The 19,384-nt window shown below is 41.7% G+C and overlaps 1 protein-coding gene across 3 annotated transcripts in view; it reads right to left on the reverse strand.

Moving 5' to 3' along the window:
• LOC107577496 (homeobox protein cut-like 1) overlaps positions 1 to 19,384 on the reverse strand; it is a 126,789-nt gene that overhangs the window by 60,180 nt on the left and 47,225 nt on the right. For all 3 annotated transcript variants that reach the window (XM_016263581.1, XM_016263573.1, XM_016263567.1), the window contains exon 3: positions 3,071 to 3,118. In XM_016263581.1, the coding sequence (XP_016119067.1) occupies positions 3,071 to 3,118 (48 nt within the window). The remainder of the gene's footprint in view (positions 1 to 3,070; positions 3,119 to 19,384) is intronic.

Here is a 19,384-nt window from a genome sequence, read left to right on the forward strand (position 1 = left end):
ATGGGGGGGGGGGAACGGCCTGGAAAAATAGGCAAAACAATTTAAAGTAAAAAAAAGAAAATTAAGTAATAAAGAGGATTAAAATATTCTTTACAATAAGTCCATCTAATGCTACCAATGTGCTTCCAAAAGTATAATCACATTACTCTGGGTTTTTGGACATAGTGTCATGCTAATATCATGTATTTTGGACACATTCTATTTTAATATCACAGAATTCATTGAACAAAATATAAGTCAAAAAAATAGAAAAATATTAAAATATTTCTTTTATTTTACTTAAAAATTAAGTAAAATAAAATAATTAAAATGTCAACTCTGACCTTACAACCTTACAGCACCGTGTAAATACTATTCAGTAGCATGGTATTATGACAATGACTGTATCCCCTTTAAAAAAAGGGTGGGCCAGACTCCTCTAAAGCGGAGCCTGTTCAACACAAAAAAGGCTAACAGTTAGTCTGAACCCAAATTCGAATGAATTTGGCAGCTAAATACCTTACAAACCTCAAACTGAAAGGCTTACTGTTTAAAAGCACATCTATTTTCAAAAGTTTATGAATATCTTTTCAGATAATTTAATACTATTAGTATAGAAGTGCTAAAAACACTCTCATACATGAGTTGGCTGGTGACACTTACAGCGAGTTATTCAGCACAACATAATTAAACCTAATCAAACTCGTTTTGATATCACGCAACAGTACAACTAATTGACTGAATTACCAAGGAACATTAGGTGTAACTCTTTTAGCAAAACACAGCCTGCATCGGACTAAAATAGACCTTAATTGACAAAGAATTTTTTAAGAGGGTAAGGCTCAAAATAAAACTCACTCAATATCTTTCTATTATTATGACATTTCTATTATTATGAGTCTGTGCTGCAGAGGGCATTTGAATATCTGCCTGCTGTCATATTGAATGGTAATGCACATTACTTATGGAACACAGTACCATGTCCCAGTTCTCAACTATCAGCAATGGCTACTAAGGAGACATGTCAAAGGAAACACAGCATCATTCCCTGAGGATAACTGGTGAACTCTTATTTCACATCATTATTAAACAATTATGAAATGTCATGACTAATTTAATATAGCAATATTAATGTACTTTTGAAATAAACTTCTCAACACCAAAATCTTTTTATCCTTAAGTGTCCAATGATATGACAAATGAATTTGCTGTTACCCGCCAGTTGAGAACCAGTGATCTAATTAAAAAAATATTTCTAAATTAGATTTAGCCAAGTATAAAAATGACTTGACACAATAATAGAGCTGTAGTCATTCTACACAATATTGTTACTGATTTCCACAGCATCCTTTCAAAAGAAAAACTGGTTTACACCTTAAGGTTAACCAAACAAAATAAATAAACAAAATCTCTTTGAAAAAACATCTTTGAGATGTTAAACTCGGGAGTCCATCATTCTGGCTTGGCCCAGAACAAATAGACTTACCTGGCACCATGGAGCGAAAACATCATTAAGATTTCGCTCTCATCCGACGAGCAGAAATAAAAGAGCGGGCCAGCAAATAATGAGAACATATCAAAACTGTCTGATCTGATTAGATGCTGACAAAATATGGAGGCTTTGTACGACAAAAGCAGACCTCAAGTAACAAGAAATCAAACCGTCTTGTAATAAGCACTGTTGTTAAATCAGGTGGGCTTTTTAGCCTGTCGAGACTATAATCAGACCAGAGAGAGGGCCATCTTACACCAGATCTGTGTGTCGAGTTAAGCAAACAGGCTTTTTTCCGCCCTTTCCTTACAAGGAAGGTTGTGAGATTAATTGGTGTGAGCGTGATAGAGTCATATGCGCTGTGTAAAGCCATGAGGAGAGGGTAGTTTAACAGTAGTGCTCTCTGGCCGCTAGCGGAGCAGCTTTGAACAACTGAAACCATCACTGATTTTCTCCTCCCTACACAGATCCATCACATAACCCAACTCTCATTGCATTTCACCTGTATTAGTACTAAAATACACTAAAATCCAAAAGTATGTTGACACAGGGACATAAAATTAAGCATGCAGCCTTGCAATATCCTTAGATGGTCATTTTTAGAAGATGCACCTTTTCTGTTCCAGCAGGTGTCCATCGTGTATTTTTACTATAAGTGTAAAAATGTATTGTGAGCCATTAAACCCATAATGAAAATGCAATGTAGATTACAGAATTTATTAGAATTACTTAATATCATCGAATGCAATACATATCTATTTTTTTTGGAAATAGCTTCATGTTTAAGGAACGGTCACATTTATTGTTGTTGTGTGAATTTTCACAGGCGAAATCCAGTCATTTCAATAGGAATCCAAGCGATCTAGAATTTTGCGAATGGGGGAAAGAATTCCCCACATAGATTTTGCAGCAGGTTCGTTTACATGCACAAAAGTGGCTATTCTAAGATAAGATAGTCAAATTAAGTCAAATAAAGCATTTTGGATAATGCTTATTGTCCCTCGATATTCCAATATTCCACCACACAATAGTCTAATGTAAACTAGTTATACAGTATGTGCATCTTCATCATGTTTTGGGAATGAATTATGAATTGTACCAAAAACTCGAAGCAAGTTATTGATTTTAAAATATAGGTTCAGATCCATGTATTGTTTTCTGGCTTCAATTGGTTTTCTAAAATTAGAGAACAAAAGATAAACTCTAAAACATTATTTTCTACGCTCCATTTTCTACACCACTACCATCCATCACCACACGGAACTGCAAAAATCATGCCTGTTTTCAAACAAGTTTCCCTGAACACTCCCCCCCATCTGCAATTGGCTGGTCAAACAAATAGTCCCCCCCCCCCAAACTCACTCCATTGGTTTAGCCAATGCTGCTGTTGTTAGGTTTAGGTGCTCAAACTAACATAAAAATGTTTTCATAGCACCTCAGAGCCACAGTGTTTACACATTTCAAGGAAAACAACACACAAATGGTTCATTTACAGCTGTTCTGGGGATAAAAGTAAGTATTTAAACATTTTTAAAAAATGACACATCACCACAGTTTAAAGCAAGTAAAACAAGAAAAACATTTAGGAAGGAAACTCACCTCTGCTTGGAAGCCCTTCAGCAAAGGAGCTATCTGTTTACGCAAATCCTGAAAGACAAAAAAACAGACAAAGATGAACTATTATTTTACTATATTAGATTCTGAAGAGTGTTTGAAATGAACAGACACCAGATTTATTTTCCATGTAGCATGTGTAGAACTCAGGATATTGAGAGCAGACAATACCAGGCATCTGATCACAGATGGAGAAAAATAACTGGGAGAAAAAAACACACAAAATGTATTCAAATGGATATCTTAATTTATCAAATGTCCCAGGGCTGGTTTTGTTCTCTGCAAAAGAGGAAAAAACACACAGCGAGTGCACGCACATGTGTAAGCATACGCACAAACGCGCTCTCACACAAAAGAGTATCACCTTGTGCAGCTTCTGACTATGAGCAAAGGAGAGTGTGTGCTTTAAGGAGTGTGTATGTATGCATTCACATTCTCTCTCTCACTCTCTTCTGATATGCCCTAGTTTTTTCCCTTGCACGAGTTCTCCATGACTCAGTCCCCTTTACTGCAAAAACTGCTCATGCAAAAACAGCGAGAACAAAAAGCAAAGTGCAGCGCCACATGTATGCATATGTGCGCTACAGCCGTTCGGTTGACGAGAAAAATTACATAATTAGTACTCAAGAAAGATTTACAACTGTAATCTATTACTATATCATCTTGTCATAAAGTTACAGATGAATGAGTTGCTTTTCAGCTCATGTTTCTGAGTGATATGAAATTTTCATTTAAAAAGAATCATAAAGAGAAACAAACAAAAAAATCTCCTCGTAGAAAACAAACCGTGTCTTTGTTTCAAGTTCGGATGGCAGCACACCTCCCTCCTCTTGCGGGACCTTACAGTCGAGTAATTTTGATGCCGTGGTATTAAAGTATATCAGATTAAGATGAACATCAATGCCTCTTTCATTTGTTCGGTTGACGAGAAAAATTACATAATTAGTACTCAAGAAAGATTTACAACTGTAATCTATTACTATATCATCTTGTCATAAAGTTACAGATGAATGAGTTGCTTTTCAGCTCATGTTTCTGAGTGATATGAAATTTTCATTTAAAAAGAATCATAAAGAGAAACAAACAAAAAAATCTCGTAGAAAACAAACCGTGTCTTTGTTTCAAGTTCGGATGGCAGCACACCTCCCTCCTCTTGCGGGACCTTACAGTCGAGTAATTTTGATGCCGTGGTATTAAAGTATATCAGATTAAGATGAACATCAATGCCTCTTTCATTTGAACATAGGGTGGGTGTTTCAACATGAAATGACATTACACACGGCTGTGAATAAATCACCGGGCCGGACAAAAAGCCCTCACATTAAAAGTCAGTATAGGAATGCCTACCACGCACAAACACATTACTGAATGCTGGGGCCGAATAAAACGGCGCCCTGAGTGCTGTAATCACCAGGACGCAGGCCATTACGCCACTGCGGCATAAAGATAAACACATCATTACCGAAGCCGCTCGCGTTTCATTAGCAGTGTAGGAGTCACCATAGCAGATATATTTAATATAATGGGCAAGAGAGAATTGGATTTTACAGGAAAAGTAGCAAAAAAATCCTCCTCAGTCCATCCACTCCAAACGTTCTTTATGGTTTTATGGTTTTGTCAAGTGTTGAATAATGATCAGAGTATCAGACAAAGAAGATCAATCTGAAAATAAAATTAGTTCATATTTACTAATTTGGGATAATACACTGTGGACACACCTGTCTAAATTTAAGTTTTACATGATCTTAAAAGCATTTTAATCTAAAGATAACTGCTTAAATGTCTCAAAATTGGTTTTGTAAACAAATATAAATTCTGTCAACTGAATTTCTTCAGAATATTAACATAATAAAATTATTATAAAATATTGTTATATTTGATCACAAATTAAATGTGTGTGTGTGTGTGTGTGTGTGTGTGTGTTAGAACATAAAGTGTAGGGAAAAAGTGCTACACTCTTAAAAATAAAGGTGCTTCAAAAGGTTCTTCACAGCGATGCCATAGAAGAACCATTTTTGGTTCCACAAAGAACCATTCAGTCAAAGGTTCTTTAAAGAACCATCTCTTTCTTACCTTTTTATAATCGAAAGAACCTTCTTTCGCCCCAAAGAACCTTTTGTGAAACAGAAAGGTTCTTCAGATGTTAAAGGTTCTTTATGGAACCATTTAGACAAAAAGGTTCTTCTATGGCATCGTGAAGCACCTTTATTTTTAAGAGTGTACTTTGTGTAAAACAACAGAAAGTAAGATATAGTTATTATGTGTTTTTTTTTTCATTTTTGGTAATTCTCATACTTAAATGTGTGTTATTTAATAGATTTGATGGCTTTACCTTAATTCTAACATAATAAATGTAGAAAATACTATCTAAAAAATGTAGCAAATGTGTCCAAACATTTGACTGGTACAGTTTTAAAATATGTTTTGTAAATGTTTTTCATAAAAATATTATGCAAATTGAATAAATATTATGTAAATTAAGCACTTTAGCAATGTTGTATATATATATATACACTGTAATTATGTTTTGTGAATTGCTGATATGATGCTAATAAGTATTACTATTGCATCACCTATCAGTTATCCTACTAGTCTTAAAAAGTTATCCTACTAGTCTTAAAAATATTAATACCAAAATATGGGCTTCTGTACAATACCAGTGACCAATACCAGTATCAATGCTTAATCATTACCTGCCGATGAATACAATCATCGGTACAAAAAAAACCTACCAGCAGTGTACACACACAACATGTCTGCCAGGTTTATCGCGATGAGCAGGTAACACAATGACAAGGCAAGACTGCCACAAACAGCTGACGCCTGCATGTCTCACTCATGTTTGGAGAGAAAGAGCAGTGACAGAGAGCAGACAGAAGTGGTGGAGGGTAGCTTTGACCCCACTGCACTCTTCATCTTCCCAGAGCGAGCAGCTGGGCCTCTGTTCCCGCTCTCCCTCCCGCACTGGCTACTGTACAGATGACATTTATGTAAGTGCCACACCAGAGGGGCCCACGTGACCAGGAGGAAACATCTCTCAACATCTGGTTTCAACATAATACTCTGGGCCTGGCCAAAAGAGAGTTCCCCTGCAGTACTCTCCTACTCCATCTTTCTCTGCAGATGCAATCTGCCTGCATTCATACGTAAAGACAGCAGTGCATAAAAGTACATTTATATTGTTAGCGAATGGATAAAAAGCTTGCAATAAAAGTAAATCTCCAGGAACCGGGCCAAGTTTGAGCATGTGCAAGTCATTGGTAAATCCAGGGGGGTCTGAAGACGGAAACACAATCTGTCGGACTACTGCTGCACGGAAAGAGACGGTGAGGTCAAAACGTGACGTGGCGAAAGCTTAACAGCTGAACAAGAAAAACGGATGCAGGCAAACTGCACCTCAGGATGACTGATGGGAAATTATAGTTACTGTCAAGCTTTGAATCAAATATTTGGTCACTGTGAGATTATCAGCATCAGCTGATATCACGCACGATTTCTGATTTGGAATAATTTTAGTCTTTTAAGTAAATATTGACACATACATCCTAATTGCTGTAATTACATTGTATTATCTTATATGACATACTGTAAGCTTCAGAAATTAACTTAAGAAATATTTACCCCTTGAACAGATTTTAAGGGGCTCTATGAGCACAGTTTCAAACAGAAGCCACTACATATTTGTTTTATATTTAATACTCAACTCAATTATAGATATCTAGCAATTAAAGGGTTAGTTCACCCAAAAATGACAATTCTGTCATTAATTACTCACCCTTGTGTTGTTCCAAACCCGTAAGACCTTCGTTCATCTTCGGAAGACAATTTAAGATATTTTTGATGAAATATGAGGGCTCTCTGACCCTCCCATAGACAGCAAGGTAACTACCACGTTCAAGGTCCAGAAAAGTACCAAGATGATCGACAAAGTAGTCCGTGTGACATCAGTGGTTCAACTATAAAGTTATGAAGCTACGAGAATAAATTTTTGCGCAAAGAAAACAAAAATAACGACTTTATTCCACATTTTCGTCTCTACTGCGTTACTTTGGACGCGCGTTCATGACAGTACCATGACGCGAGCGTGTGGCGGCTTGCTGTATGGGAGGGTCAGAGAGCCCTCATATTTCATCAAAAACATCTTAAATTACAGGTTTCGAACAACATGAGGGTGAGTAATTAATGACAATTAAAATTTTTGGGTGAACTAACCCTTTAAAGGTCAATTTATACAGAATATATGAAATATCAAAAAACTAAAATAAAAAAGCTTTATAGTAAATTTAACAGAAAGTACAATAAATTTTAAACATTAAAATAAAATAAAATATAAAATATAAAATCACACATTTTTGCCCCAAGTCCTGGTTAATTAATTACCCTGATTAGCATTATAGATTAAACATTTATAGCAATATCATCAATATCAGTCATTAAAAAAAATTAGTATTAAGTATTAAAAAAACTAAAAAGAATATTAAATATTAAAAAGTTAATTCATTAAACCTAATTTGTTAATTACGGAATCATTCAACGACTGGACAGCTACCTACAAAACAAAGAAACAGACCTTTATCTTTATCTAGCTTTTCACCCTCCAAAGCAGTGGTCTCAAACTCAATTCCTGGAGGGCCACAGCTCTGCAGAGTTTAGCTCCAATCAGCTCCAAATAGCACCTGCTTTGAAGTCTCTAGTAATCCTGAAGACCTTGATTAGCTGGATCAGGTGTGTTTGATTAGGGTTGGAGCAAAACTGTGCAGAGCTGTGGCCCTCCAGGAATTGAGTTTGAGACCACTGCTCCAAAGCAACGATCACATCCTCTAGGGGGCTTTGTGAGAGACGCTGCAGTCAATCACCCAGCAGAAACACATTCTTCCTGTGTCCCCACATCCAGATCCACCTAAAGTCTCTGAAAGCCATCCCCTCCTCTAGCACGCTGCATCTTTAAACCTGACAGTTTGGCAGATTACACAGCTGCATGGGCCAGCCTGGTGAATTATTTACCATCAACGTGAGCCTTTCCCTCCTCCCACTCACTCCATTATATAGCGCACCACATGCCAACTGGTCCTGGCACGCTGGCATCTGGCACTGGGGTGGCATTGCCTTAGTGAAGCCGAGCCAGGCCAGTCCTGTTTTAAGCCGCTGGTGTCTGCCGTAATACCATCTAAGCTTGGTAGGTTCGGTGATCAACAGATCGGTTTAATCGTATCTGACTGACCGAGAGAATATACACAGGACGGATTGTGGAAAATGATGGACACCTAAATTCTCCTTATGTATATACTTTCTAGACAGATGCAGGTCAAAATCTATTTTCACACACATTCATGTTGCTTCTGCATTCTGCAGAAAGAAAGAAAGAAAGAAAATTTAAATGCAGTAAAATGTGACCATGGACCACAAAACCAGTCGTAAGGGTAAAGTTTACATTATATTATCTGAAAGCTGAACAAATAAGCTTTCCATTGATGTATGGTTTGTTATGATAGGACAATACTTGGCTGAGATACAACTATTTGAATATCTGGAATCTGAGGGTGCAAAAAAATCCAAATACTGAGAAAATCACCTTTAAAGTTGTCCAAATGAAGTCCTTAGCAATGCATATTACTAATCAAAAATGACGTTTTAATATACTGTGGCGAGTATCCCGAGTCCAGATTAGCGTCGCCCTGGAAACGCCGCTGCCACACTGATCACCGAAGCCCAACACCTGTGCATGATGAGTGGCGCACCTGGAGCTCGTTCCCGCTGGCCTTAAAAGCCAGGAGAAGAGATTTGGTCCATTCCTCCATGCAGATCTCCTCTAGAGCAGTAATGTTTTGGGGCTGTCGCTGGGCAACACGGATTTTCAACTCCCTCCAAAGATTTTCTATGGGGTTGAGATCTGGAGACTGGCTAGGCCACTCCAGGACCTTGAAATGCTTCTTACGAAGCCACTCCTTCGCAGCCCGGCAGGAATATACTGACCGGGTCGTGGAACAGCTGCAGGCCAGTGTGGCGGGGTGCCTGCCCCTCCCAGAAGTGCCGGTCAAAGTGCACCAATACCTCGTCAGGTTGACCGAGAACAACGACATCGAGGCTTACCTCCACACATTTGAGGTCATCGTGGCCCGGGAGGGGTGGGTCCAGGAAGAGTGGGCTCGCATCATCGCCCCCTTCCTCACCGGAGAAGCGCAGCGGGCCTATTATGCCCCGAGGGCATCCCAGAATGAACAGTATGACGAGCTCAAAGCCGAAATCCTAGTCCGGGTGAGCCTATCGCCCATGGGGGCGGCGCAACAGTTCTATCAATGGACCTATGATGAATGGCAGCCAGTGAGAGCGCAAGCCGCGCAATTGGCCCGATTGACTCACCTGTGGCTTCTCGCGGGGTCCCCGACCCCGGACCAGGTAGCCGAGAAATGCTCATCGATCGGCTGCTACGGGCACTGCCCCGCCCGCTGAGGCGCCCGGTCAGTGTGCGAAATTCCCAGGACATCCACAGCCTGGTAGAGGCGGTCGAGCTGGCGGCGGCAACGAACACCAGCGAGGCAGGGGAAAGAGCGGGCCTGGCGCCCCGCAGGGTGATGGAGCGGCGTCCGCTCAAAGGTGCACAGCAACCAGGCAGCAGACCAGCGGTCCCCGACGTGGCGAATGAGCCAACCCTCGGCCCCGACGGCCCGGGCCTGGATGGCAGGGTGTTTCCTGCACCAGGACGGACTTTCCCCGGGCCCCAGCAGGATGTTAAAACTAGAAGGGAAACCAGTACAAGCCTTCTTGGATTCCGGCAGTTCAGTCACCCTTGTGCAACCGTCCCTGGTACGACCAAGGCCCGAGCAGAAATCCAAGTTGCCGCTGACGTGTGTGCAGGGAGACACCCGCTATGTACCGGCCCGTACAGTGCGGATTTCAGCGGAGCCCGGGACCTGGGCTATCGAGGTGGGCGTTGTGCTGGATCTCCCCGTACCGCTGCTCCTGGGACGGGACTGGCCGGGGTTCCAGCAGCTCCTCCTCGGACCCAGGATTCCAGGCCGTACCGCCCGGAACGGCCCACGGCGACCCCGTCGGGGACCGCCCAGCACAAGGCCGGCCTACCTAGCGATGGACAGCAAGGGGGGGTGAGTGTCAGCCCGCTAATCTACCGTCTGTCTACCTTGATGTGTTTTCCCAGGTCACGACCGGGGGCTCGTTCGGAAGGGAGCAACGCGAGGACGACCGCCGCCGGAACTGCTGGGATCATGTACGCCGCATTGATGAGGTAGACAGGCTCCCGGGCCCCCACCCCCTCCCTCATTTTGAAATACGAAATGGTCTGCTGTACTGTGTCGCCCACAGGCGGGGGGAGGACAAGTTCCTCCTGGTTGTGCCTACCACCAAGACGGAGACGGTCATGGAGCTGGCACATGGCCACCCAATGGCGGGACACCTAGGAGCCGACAATACTGTCCAACGCATCCAGGACTGTTTTCACTGACCCAGACTAGAGGCGGAAGTGAAACGGTTCTGCCGTAGATGTCCCACCTGCCAGCAGACGTCTCCATGCCATCCTCCCCCCAGCCCGCTCATTCCACTACCCGTCATCGATGTGCCCTTCGAGCGGATCGGGATGGATCTGGTGGGACCGCTGCTGAAGTCTGCCTGGGGACATGAGCACATCCTGGTTATCCTGGACTATACCACCCGGGACCTGGAAACCATTCCACTTCGAGCGGCCAACGCCAAGAACATTGCCCGAGAACTGTTTCTGCTGGCCAGCCGCGTTGGGATCCCAAAGGAAATTCTGACTGACCAGGGTACCCCCTTCATGTCCCGGGTCATGGCGGACCTCTGTCACCTCCTCAAGGTCCAACAGTTGAGGACGTCGGTCTACCACCCACAGACGGATGGCCTGGTGGAGCGGTTTAACCAGACACTCAAACGGATGCTGAAGCGGGTGGTGGCCGAAGATGGGCGTGACTGGGACCTCATGATCCCGTACGTGCTCTTTGGAGTCCGGGAAGTACCCCAGGCCTCCCACAGGCTTCACCCCCTTCGAACTGCTGTTTTGGAGACAGCCCAGGGGCCTTCTAGACGTGGCTCGGGAAGCATGGGAGAACCAACCCGCCCCCCTTCGTAGCCTCGTCGAGCACGTGCGGTAGATGAGAGAAAGGATTGACCGGGTCATGCCACTGGTTAAGGAACATCTCCTGACCATCCAGCGTGCCCAGCAATGGCTGTACGACCGGCCCGCCCAAGCCCGGGAGTTCCAGCCGGGCAATCGAGTGGTGGTACTGGTCCCGACAGCTGCGTGCAAGTTTCTAGCGACCTGGCAGGGGCCCTACACCGTAGTGGAACGGATGGGACCGGTGACGTACTGGGTGCGACAGCCGGGCCGCCGACGGACGGAGCAAATCTACCACGTCAACTTGCTCAAGAAGTGGGTTCCCCGGCCCGAGCAACTCGCCGCGCTAGCCCATACCGGGCCCCCAGTAGTGGACATAGAACCGCAGCTGTCAGCGACCCAGGAAGCGGAGCTCGAGGCCCTGGTCAGTCAGTTCCAGGATGTGTTCAGTGAGACCCCGGGTAGAACCACCATCATCGAACACGAGGTCCGCACACCACCAGGAGTCACCCCGGAGTCCCGAAGCCATATACCTGCGGTACAAGATCGGAAGAGGGCTCATCATGCCCCAGGACAAGAAGGTCGAGGCGGTAAAGAAGTTCCTACTACCGGTGTTTCATACCTAACTTCTCCTCTATAGCCTGCGCCCTGTCAGACCTTACCAGGAAGGGGCAGCCGGAGAGGATAGACTGGACTCCCGAGACCGAAGCCGCCTTCCAGGCCCTCAAGACGGCCCTGACGTCCTCACCGGTCCTGCATGCCCCAGCTGGCGGCGAGTATCCCGAGTCCAGATTAGCGTCGCCCTGGAAACGCCGCTGCCACACTGATCACCGAAGCACAACACCTGTGCGTGATGAGTGGCGCACCTGGAGCTCGTTCCCGCTGGCCTTAAAAGCCAGGAGAAGAGACACCAGCAGGAAGGCACCCCGGAGCTCCAGGCGACATTAATGCTTGTTTCTCCTTGTTCACAGACTCCGAAGGCACCCTGGGAGAGGGATATGCACCACGGCACTTCACCCCACGAGCACCACGCTGAGACGGGCACCGAGCACCATTCATCAGAGCACGTGTGATCAGTGTGTGGGCAATAAATCACCCTCCGGGGCTCTTTCGATCAGTACCGAGTCTGTGTTCTCATTCACCCCGCGACAATATTTACAGTAGTAAATTTACAAAATATCTTCATGGAACATGATCTTTACTTAATGTCCTAATGATTTTTGGCATAAAAGAAAAATCTATAATTTTGACCCATGCGATGTATTTTTGGCTATTGCTACAAATATACCCCAGCGACTTAAGACTGATTTTGTGGTCCAGGGTCACAAATGAGTTAAATAAAGCTGAGAATACATTATTCTGGGTGCTAAAACATGATTTTTCCAATATATATAATAATTGAACTTGATTTGTAATTTCGTAAATAACAGGCACTCAAATTCTTCTGGATTTCTACCATATTTTTGTGCAGCAGATTCTTAAATCCAACACTTTCAGTAAGATTGAAGCTTCAGTATTAGATTTTATGCAACAGTAATGAAATAATGAAATAATGTTCAGCTCAGTGAATCTAGTTTTATGTTTTGGATTCTCCTGGAAAATGGCTACCGGCCTGTTCTGCAAGTCATAAATCTCACTAAATCCAGTGCTGGAAATGGTGGAAACAGGAAAGCACATGGTATCGCCTGTCCACTGGATGTCTTCTCTTGTCTTTTGCTGCCTTCTGGATGTAGAATTTCCATTCAACAAAGTTCAGGAGCATCACCCCGCTCGTTATTCAAAACTACACAGACACACACACACACACTCATGCATAGAGAGCAGAGAGCAGCCATGATGGATGAGAGGAAAGTAACACTGATAAGAGTAAGGCCGTTGTGCCTCCATTATAAAGGAACACACATGCTTTGAAACATTCTACAGGAAACAGAACTGTGGCATTTTACTGAAGGTGGCTAATACCAAAGTGCACCGTCAGCTTCTGTGCAAGAATCTGTAATATCAGATGTTTTCCAGGTTCTTCGTGTAAAAAGGAAAAAGAAAGGTACCTATCAGTGGTTTAGTGTTGCAGGTCAGGCTGAACTCATGCTCATCTTTCGCAAAAAGGATGGAAACGAAAGAAAACAATAGGAGGATTAGGAAAGCAGTAGATTTTCACATTTTCTAAAGAAATCTTTATGATACTTCCTAGATATGAGTGTGGTTCCTTATAAATGTAAGTTTATTTAATTTGTTTGATTTGTTTGCCCATCAGCGAAATTTCACAGGCAAACATATTATAATCTAAAAAAAAAAAAAATCTAAACGTCCATTTTCTATTGCCAATAGTGTAGCGATGTATGAATCACAGGTAACACAGAAATCACTTTCAACCAAGTAGCTTTTTGGTCAATACGGTAAATCCGGATTACCAACTTGAACCGGTTGCAAAATCTGTGCAGCAAAACTTTCACCTTGTTGCGAAATTCCACATTACATTCTTACTGAAATGACTAGATTTCACCCACGAAAATAACAATGCTTGACCCCATCTTAAGTCTAATCGCTATGTGCTGTAGTTTAATACTTAGCATTATTGATTTGAACAAACCTATAAGAAGAATCCACAATTGTAATAGTGATTCATTGTGTTCGAATCACGGTTATTATTTTGTGCATCTGTGCTTACCTATTCCTCCCAAGCATATGTGTGTGTGTGTGTTTGCGTCTGTGTGTGCAGCTGTGCACGCATATCTGCGCGTGGGCGTGTCAGTGTCCCCTATTCCATGCTCCCACACCCTTAAGGTCACAGTCAATTAAAGCAGACGTAGAACAGACCCCCATCGCATTCAGACCAATTTCAGCTCCACCTTAAAACTTACACGCTCTCTTAACCACACATAAACACGAGAGGGAACCATGCGCTGCATAACCATATAAGAGTTGTTGTTACAGTAGGATAAAACGAGAAATAGAGAGAAAATCATGTATGTATAAGGGTGAGGGTCCCCACGAGATGAATGCCCCCAGACGCTGGTCTGGTAATGAGGTCACGAAACTGTCAGACAGACCCCCAAACAAAGATGCTGTGATCTAGGACCGGCCGGCCTCTCAGACACATACTCTCTTGATGGAGGCTATCAATCACACACACACACACACACACACACACAAACACCTTTTAATAATACACACCACAAATACTTAAAAATCTTACTTAAAAAAAAAAAAAAAAAGTAGAAATAGGTTTCAAAATAAATATAATATAATATAATATAATAGTTTTATTACAGAATTAATATTTTGAAATTCTATATTTTCAGTTTTAGATTTAGTGATTTCAGTATTTTTATTGTATTTATTTTACTGTATTTATTTATTATTACAATATTAATTAATATTTTGAATTTCCATATTTTCAGTCTGTTCTTTTGTCATTTTTGATAGTTTCTCTTTTTTACATTGCCATTTATTTATTTATTCAAGTTGTAGTGCTTTTAGTATGTAAACTTCTTTCAGTTAGTTGCCTTGCCATGATCATAAAAAGTTTCTCTAATATTTAATATTTTATTTAAACTTAATTTTAAGCCACCACCACAAACAAATTTTAATAGTTACTGACAACACTGAATAGAATAGAATATTTATATGGAATATTATATACATAATAAATCTAAAATAGCTTACTATTTATAATTTTATGTAAAATGTAACTTTCATATTTTCATATATACCAGTACATAAAAATGTGAAATCATTTTATAATGTAAATGATATATAATTACATTTTACCCTTTTCATCTCAAACATCACAGAATATTTTTCAAAAAGAGTCCCAGAAAACCTGCTTTATTCGACACATGGTGAGCTCAGGCCACCGTAGGGGAGGAAAGGGTTAATGCAAAGAAAGCTGTGAAAAAAGAACTTTTCTTTAGCAATTAGTTCTGATGAGCAGGTTTGTTAGGCAGCAGCTATTGAAGGTCTATTTATAGAGATTGCTTCAGGAGAAAAACCTGAGATGCGGCCATGCAGATCAGAGGGAGAGGAGGATGAAAGAAGGGAAATGAAAGAGGAAAAGGGGGGGGTGGTGATAAAAAAAGGGAGAAAGACATGGCCTTGTGCCTCAGAGGAATGCAGGGAAGCCTCTATCTGGTGATGAAACAGCAAATGACTGGACATATTGCCTGCCCACTTGTCCATGATGCATTTGTTTGTGTTTTTCTGTATTTGGTTTATTTTTACATCAACTACTTGTGTCAAAAGTCCGGTTTGCACTTGTGGGAACAGCTTAAAGCAGAATATGCAGTCATTAATTGACAGAGTGACTTTACAAAGTGATTATTCATTCATGTGTGATGCGTTTAAAATCGTTCACTCATTGACTATTCCCTATATAGTGAATGACACATAATGAGTGGCCTCATTTGTCCCTAAAGATTTATAAGAAGTCATAAATAGCATTCATTCACTAAATTCAATATGTAATATATATATAACATTTAATATATATATATATATATATACACTGTGTGTATATATATATATATATATATATATATGTATTTCTTTTTTAATATATAAATAAACTTTTTTTTTAAATGGTCAATTATTTAATTAATTACATAAGTACTAGGTAATGTAATTTAAATGATTAAAAAAAGATTCATTATTAAACTATTAATAATTACATTATTTAAATTATTTTTTTAAATATAACCCATTGCTGCATCACATCTCTTCTACAACACAAAATTTTGATTACAGATTAGTTGCAGAGTGAACTATTATAGCAAACGCTGTTTACTCAGAATTCGGATAATGTTACAAAATGGCTAACACTTCAAACAGTGCACTATAAATGGCACAAGGACTGATTTCGGATATAAGTCGGCGGGTTTGTGGACCAAACATTACAGACGAACACGTGGGAATGAGTTGCCCAAAAAAACTAAAAAGTGCCAACCAGATATGCGTCTCAGGCTTTTTTTCCATTCAGGGTGCATAATTGTCAGCATTCCTCTTAAAAGCGTATTCCATGGAAACAGCCCCCCTCCGCTCGCCTGAGCCTTGCGAAAACTTTAAATAGTGTTTTATGCTGCACGATTATTTCTGCCTTGTAATTCTGTCAGAGGGTGGAGGGGGTCTCGGGCTCTGAAAATTACCTCAAATAAAACATGTGGTGGGAGGAGGCTGATGCAAGTGTCTCTCGGAAAACACAAAGACAATTCAGAGGACATATAAAAGAGAAACGGACATAAACAGAGGACGAATGGGCAGGGTACAGTGAGAATCTGCTAGATTTAACCATATTGGGTAAAAGAAGCAGAGGTGGCATGCACTGTAAAACAATTAAATAAAGCTCAGAGCAACAGAACAAACCCAGCGCACGCTTAATGCACATTCACGTCACGCCAGGATCATTCGGCAAAAAAAATGGAGCAACGTCCATCGTAGGCCAAGACTATAAATATATACACAACAATTTGTTACAGCTGAGAAGACATCTGTTTCACAGTGTCTGATCGCCGAGCATGAACTACACTGGCTGTTTAATATAAAACATCAATTTAGAGGATAGGTTTCCAGGCCGTACTGATTCAAGATCAGTATTGAGATTAAGGGACAGAATTGCAAGGAGACTGCCAGCCCACCTCCCTCAAGAGAATCGCACAGCCCACAAATCAGTTTAATGTTTCACTGACAGCCATGGCTGTCCACAACTGTGCAAAGTCCCCACACCCCACCCCCCGCTGCTGAATAAAGTGAAACTGAAGTCTGTTCTCCACAGACATTCAGACCGGAGGATAGAAAACGGGGCTCTGTGTGCAAAGAAAGACAATGTAATCTGTGGACAGGAGGAACAGGAGCGACTGTGTCTGGAAGGGATTGTGGGATTGTGTCTGTGGAAAGGCAAAAAAAAGCACACGTTGGAAAGGATAGGCTGTTTATGAAAGGAAGAGACAGTGTCTGCGTGGAGAGGAGAGACTGTGTTCGCCAGTAAAGGAGAAACTGTTTGTTTGAAGAGTATCGACTGTGTTGTCTGTTAATGAGAGACTGTGTTTGAAAAGGAAAGGCTTGTACAAGGAGAGATTGAAGAATGTTTAAAGACAGAAAAGAGAGCCTGGCTCACACTGCGATTTTGGCCACGATTTGGTCGTCTGAGACAAATTTTGAAAATCCTAAAAGATTCCTATAATCCTAGGCTAAAATCTGTAGTCTTTGATCGTTAGTTTGACATGTTCACCGACAGCCGATTAATGGCTGTTGCGATCAAATTTTACCTCAGACGAAATTCTGGCAGTGTCAGAAGATTTGGTGCACAGTCCTGCAGTGTGACTTCTCCTACGACGAACGTCAAACTGTCTTCGTTTTTCAAGACAAGCCATGATCAGAATTAATGCTAGAGATTTCTTCTAACCGCATAAACTCCGGCGCTCTCGTCCTCCGCTCACAGAATTCATATCATACTTTGCCTTTGCTATGATAAACACTGGTTGCGCCGCTGTTTTCATGTGGGTGTGTAGTGCTGCTTGCACTATTCTTCTTAAATACGCCGGTATTGCCGCCATTCATATACTTTTAATGATAGCCAACATTACAACCCAGTGCAATGCAGCTCGCAGTCACTGAATGTGTATGGGTTGATAATGCAGAACTACGGACAAGTTTTCTTGCGCGCACCCGTTTTTAACGTGTCTTGATTGTCGTACAGTCTGACATTAATGACAACTGAGATCCCACAGTGTGACATGATCATCATGTTCGTACAGTCTGACAAGTACAATCCTAAAGGACTTTTTAAAAAATCGCAGTGTGAGCCCGGCTTTCGTTATAACATGCATTTGGGAATGCAATATACACTAACCATCTTCCCAAACTTGTAATGCAGTGGTTCCCAACCCTGGTCCTGGAGGCACCCCAACACTGCACGTTTTGCATGTCTCCTTAATCAAACACACCTGATTCAGGTCATCAGCTCATTAGTAGAGACTCTAAGACCTGAAACTGGTGCGTCAGATAAAGGAGACATGCAAAATGTGCAGTGTTGGGGTGCCTCCAGGACCAGGGTTGGGAACCACTGTTGTAATGAGAGGCATTATCAAAACAGCTGTCAGCAAATTAGAAGTTTTAAAGGCCTTGGTAAAGCTCGCTGGTTGCTTAAAAATGAATTAAGATAGCCATCAATATTGGTGTTGTAATTTTACAGTTTTATAGTACTGTAGTGGGCAAGTAATGCAATCTGTATACAATGGTTAATACCGACTGGGTAACCCTGACTACCATAGCAAGTTGTTTACCGTAGCATATGTTAACATATGTTTACGCTTGTTCTGTGTGTCATACGTCATTACGCTATTTCAATTCACACTGTGCGATTTTGGCCATGATTTGGTCATCTGAGACAAATTTTGAAAATCCTAAAAGATTCCTATAATCCTAGGCTAAAATCTGTAGTCTTTGATCGTTAGTTTGACATGTTCACCGACAGCCGATTAATGGCTGTTGCGATCAAATTTTACCTCAGACGAAATTCTGGCAGTGTCAGAAGATTTGGTGCACAGTCCTGCAGTGTGACTTCTCCTACGACGAACGTCAAACTGTCTTCGTTTTTCAAGACAAGCCATGATCAGAATTAATGCTAGAGATTTCTTCTAACCGCATAAACTCCGGCGCTCTCGTCCTCCGCTCACAGAATTCATATCATACTTTGCCTTTGCTATGATAAACACTGGTTGCGCCGCTGTTTTCATGTGGGTGTGTAGTGCTGCTTGCACTATTCTTCTTAAATACGCCGGTATTGCCGCCATTCATATACTTTTAATGATAGCCAACATTACAACCCAGTGCAATGCAGCTCGCAGTCACTGAATGTGTATGGGTTGATAATGCAGAACTACGGACAAGTTTTCTTGCGCGCACCCGTTTTTAACGTGTCTTGATTGTCGTACAGTCTGACATTAATGACAACTGAGATCCCACAGTGTGACATGATCATCATGTTCGTACAGTCTGACAAGTACAATCCTAAAGGACTTTTTTAAAAATCGCAGTGTGAGCCCACCTTTCGTTATAACATGCATTTAGGAATGCAATATACACTAACCATCTTCCCAAACTTGTAATGCAGTGGTTCCCAACCCTGGTCCTGGAGGCACCCCAACACTGCACGTTTTGCATGTCTCCTTAATCAAACACACCTGATTCAGGTCATCAGCTCATTAGTAGAGACTCTA

The sequence above is a fragment of the Sinocyclocheilus grahami genome, unplaced genomic scaffold (assembly GCF_001515645.1).
Source record: "Sinocyclocheilus grahami isolate Dianchi unplaced genomic scaffold, SAMN03320097.WGS_v1.1 scaffold32.1, whole genome shotgun sequence".
NCBI classification, from domain to species: Eukaryota; Metazoa; Chordata; class Actinopteri; order Cypriniformes; family Cyprinidae; genus Sinocyclocheilus; species Sinocyclocheilus grahami.